Source organism: Pogoniulus pusillus, unplaced genomic scaffold (genome assembly GCF_015220805.1).
Source record: "Pogoniulus pusillus isolate bPogPus1 unplaced genomic scaffold, bPogPus1.pri scaffold_47_arrow_ctg1, whole genome shotgun sequence".
Lineage (NCBI taxonomy): Eukaryota > Metazoa > Chordata > Aves > Piciformes > Lybiidae > Pogoniulus > Pogoniulus pusillus.
This window is the reverse complement of record NW_026974707.1, coordinates 308,470-311,698: the sequence shown is the minus strand read 5'-3', so window position 1 is coordinate 311,698 and position 3,229 is coordinate 308,470. Positions and strand designations below refer to the sequence as shown.

At 54.7% G+C, this 3,229-nt stretch overlaps 1 protein-coding gene across 1 annotated transcript; it reads left to right on the top strand.

The window, feature by feature from the left end:
* The first annotated feature begins 1,354 nt into the window (after positions 1–1,354).
* On the top strand, positions 1,355–2,287 carry LOC135174163 (olfactory receptor 14A16-like). The gene has a single exon (XM_064141396.1). The coding sequence runs from the start codon at positions 1,355–1,357 to the stop codon at positions 2,285–2,287; it is 933 nt and encodes a 310-aa protein (XP_063997466.1).
* Positions 2,288–3,229: the final 942 nt, after the last annotated feature.

The following is a 3,229-nucleotide window of genomic DNA, read 5'->3' as shown; positions in this document are numbered from 1 at the left end:
CTGCTCTGTCCAGCCCCTGCAGGTGCTTCAGTGCCTCCAGGGATGCTTCCCTTGCACCCACTGCCTCCTGCTGCTCTAAGCAGGCACTGGGGACACTTCTTCAGTGTCCCTCCCAGGGAGCCATTAAGACTCCAAGCAACTTCAGAGTTTGACTCTGACTCTGAATTCTGCAGAGACTGCTTGAGCGTGTCCAGACTGCTTCTCAGTCTCTGAGGTTCATGAACTCAGCACCAAATCCTCTAGAGGGGTCCTTAGAATGCCTTGGGCTGGTCCTCTGCTGCTGGGCTGGGGCAGGGCCCTGGGGCAGAGGCAGCTGCTGTCAAGGAGGCAGCACAGAAAAGAGACAGCTCTGGCCAGGAGCAGCTCCTCTGCACAGCACAGCAGGGCAGAGAGCACTGTCAGGGGATGTCAGGGAGATGAGGAAGGCAAATAGAGCTTCGAGGTGGCCAGGACTGGGAGCGTGACTGAGAGCTGAAAGAAGAGAAACCTTCCCAGCACTGGCCGTGGAGAGTCTCTGCTGCAGAAGGGATCTGCAGTTCCTGGAGCTGCTAAAGCTGCCACATCCCACAGCCTCTGGGATCTCTCTGCTGCACAGGAGGAGGAGGAGATGCTCCAGAGCAGAGCTTCCCATCTGCACCATCAGAGTCAGAGGACATGAGAGCTGCCTTCTGCTGGGATGGCTGCAAGGGGGTGAGGCTGAGAGGGCACAAAGCTCCTCCAGAGAAAGAGGAGTCATTCTGAGGGGATTTCTGGGACATGCTCATGGAATTGTCTCCAGGAATTATGCTTTGACTTGTGCAGTGTCTTCTCCTCTTGCAACAGCTGATCCATGCCCAGGCAGCAGATGTCCAACAGCAGCTCCATCACTGAGTTCCTCCTGCTGCCATTCTTAGACACACAGCAGCTGCAGTTCCTGCAGGTACCTTCATCTCAGCAGCTGATTGCAGCTGAAGGCTCCTGGAGTGTGCACACAGAAGGATGGCAAATGCCCTTTGGTGTCATTATGTGAGCAGCAATGAGCAGAGTTGGGTAAGGAGAAGGCTTCACAGCAACCCCTCTGCCTTTCATCTTCCTTTCATTGTCTCTGGAACACTGCGGTGCTGTTCCCTGTTTCTCCACCTCTCCATGGGACTCTTGTTCCCTAGGATTGGAATTTGGGTCACTTTTTCTTCAGACACCAGAGGTCTCTTCGTGGCAATTCCGTGTCCCTTCTGCATTTGAAGCTGTTGGATTTGAGCCGATCCATTACATTTGCAACTCAGGGAGGGAGGTTATGGTGAGCCTGTGAGAAACATTCCCTAACCTGTCACTGTGTTTTCACCTTTGGACAGGTCTCCATGGCCAGAGGCAGGCAATGTCCAACAGCAGCTCCATCACTGAGTTCCTCCTCCTGCCATTCCCAGGCACACAGCAGCTGCAGCTCCTGCACTTCTGCCTCTTCCTGGCCACCTACCTGCCTGCCCTACTGGGCAACAGCCTCATCATCACCACCATCACTTGGCACCACCACCTGCACACCCCCATGTACTTCTTCCTCCTCAACCTCGCCCTCATTGATCTGGGTGCCATCTCCACCACTGTGCCCAAGTCCATGGCCAATTCCCTGAGGCACTCCAGGGACATCTCCTATGCAGGATGTGCTGCTCAGGTCTTCTTCTTTCTCTTCTTCATTTCAGCAGAGTTTTCTCTCCTCACCATCATGGCCTACGACCGCTACATTGCCATCTGCAGACCCCTGCACTATGGCACCCTCCTGGGCAGCAGAGCTTGTGCCCACATGGCAGCAGCTGCCTGGGCCTGTGGGGCTCTCTATGCTCTGCTGCACACAGCCAATACATTTTCCCTGCCCCTCTGCCAGGGCAATGCTGTGCACCAGTTCTTCTGTGAGATCCCCCAGATCCTCAAGCTCTCCTGCTCCACAGCCTACCTCAGGGAACTTTGGCTCATTGTGGTCAGTGTTTGTTTAGTCTTTGGCTGCTTTGTGTTCATTGTGGTGTCCTATGTGCAGATCTTCAGGGCAGTGCTGAGGATGCCCTCTCAGCAGGGACGTCACAAAGCCTTTGCCACCTGCCTCCCTCACCTGGCTGTGCTCTCTCTGTTTCTCAGCACTGCCTCCTTTGCCTCCCTGAAGCCCCCATCCATGTCCTCCCCATCCTTGAACCTGGTAGTGTCAGTTTTGTACTCAGTGGTGCCTCCAGCAGTGAACCCTCTCATCTACAGCCTGAGGAACCAGGAGCTGAAGGCTGCCCTGAGCAAACTGCTCCCTGGATGCTTTCAGAAGCAATAAACTCTTTGTCTTCTGCTGTAGAGCAGCTCTGGCAGCCTGACCATGAGCCAGCAGTGTGCCCAGGTGGCCGAGAGAGCCAATGGCATCCTGGCCTGGATCAGGAACAGTGTGGCCAGTAGGAGGAGGGAGGTTATTCTGCCCCCGTACTCAACATTGGTCAGGCCACACCTTGAGTGCTGTGTCCAGTTCTGGGCCCCTAAATTCAATAAAGATGTTGAGGTGCTGGAATGTGTCCAGAGAAGGGCGACAAAGCTGATGAGGGGCCTGGAACACAAACCCTATGAGGAGAGGCTGAGGGATCTGGGGTTGTTTAGCCTGGAGAAGAGAAGTCTCAGGGCAGAGCTCATTGCTGTCTACAACTAGCTAAAGGGACATTGTAGCCAGGTGAGGTTGGTCTCTTCTCCCAGGCAACCAGCAATAGAAAAAGAGGACACAGTCTCAAGTTGTGCTGGGGAAAGTCTAGGTTGGATGTTAGGAGGAAGTTCTTGTCAGAGAGAGTGATTGGCATTGGAATGAGCTGCCCAGGGAGGTGGTGGAGGCACCATCCCTGGAAGTGTTGAAGAAAAGCCTGGCTGGGGCACTTAGTGCCATGGTCTGGTTGACTGGATAGGGCTGGGTGCTAGGTTGGACTGGATGAGCTTGGAGGTCTCTTCCAATCTGGTTGATTCTATGATTCCCACACCAACTCTATTCATCCCAGTACAAATTCCATAGCGTGACCCCTCTCAGTACAGCCTCTCTTCTTCCCTATACTGCCACCCTGGAGCAGAGCTGTCTTCAAAGCCCCACTGAATCTGGGTTGGGGCAGGGGCTGAAGGGGGCTGCCACAGCATGAGGAGCCAGAGGGTGAGGGCCCCTCTAGAGCAACACTTTTGCAGCATCAGCAGAGTCTCTCACTGGAAGCTCTTGGCCAGGGACTTTGTGTAGGCTGTGTCCCAGGAC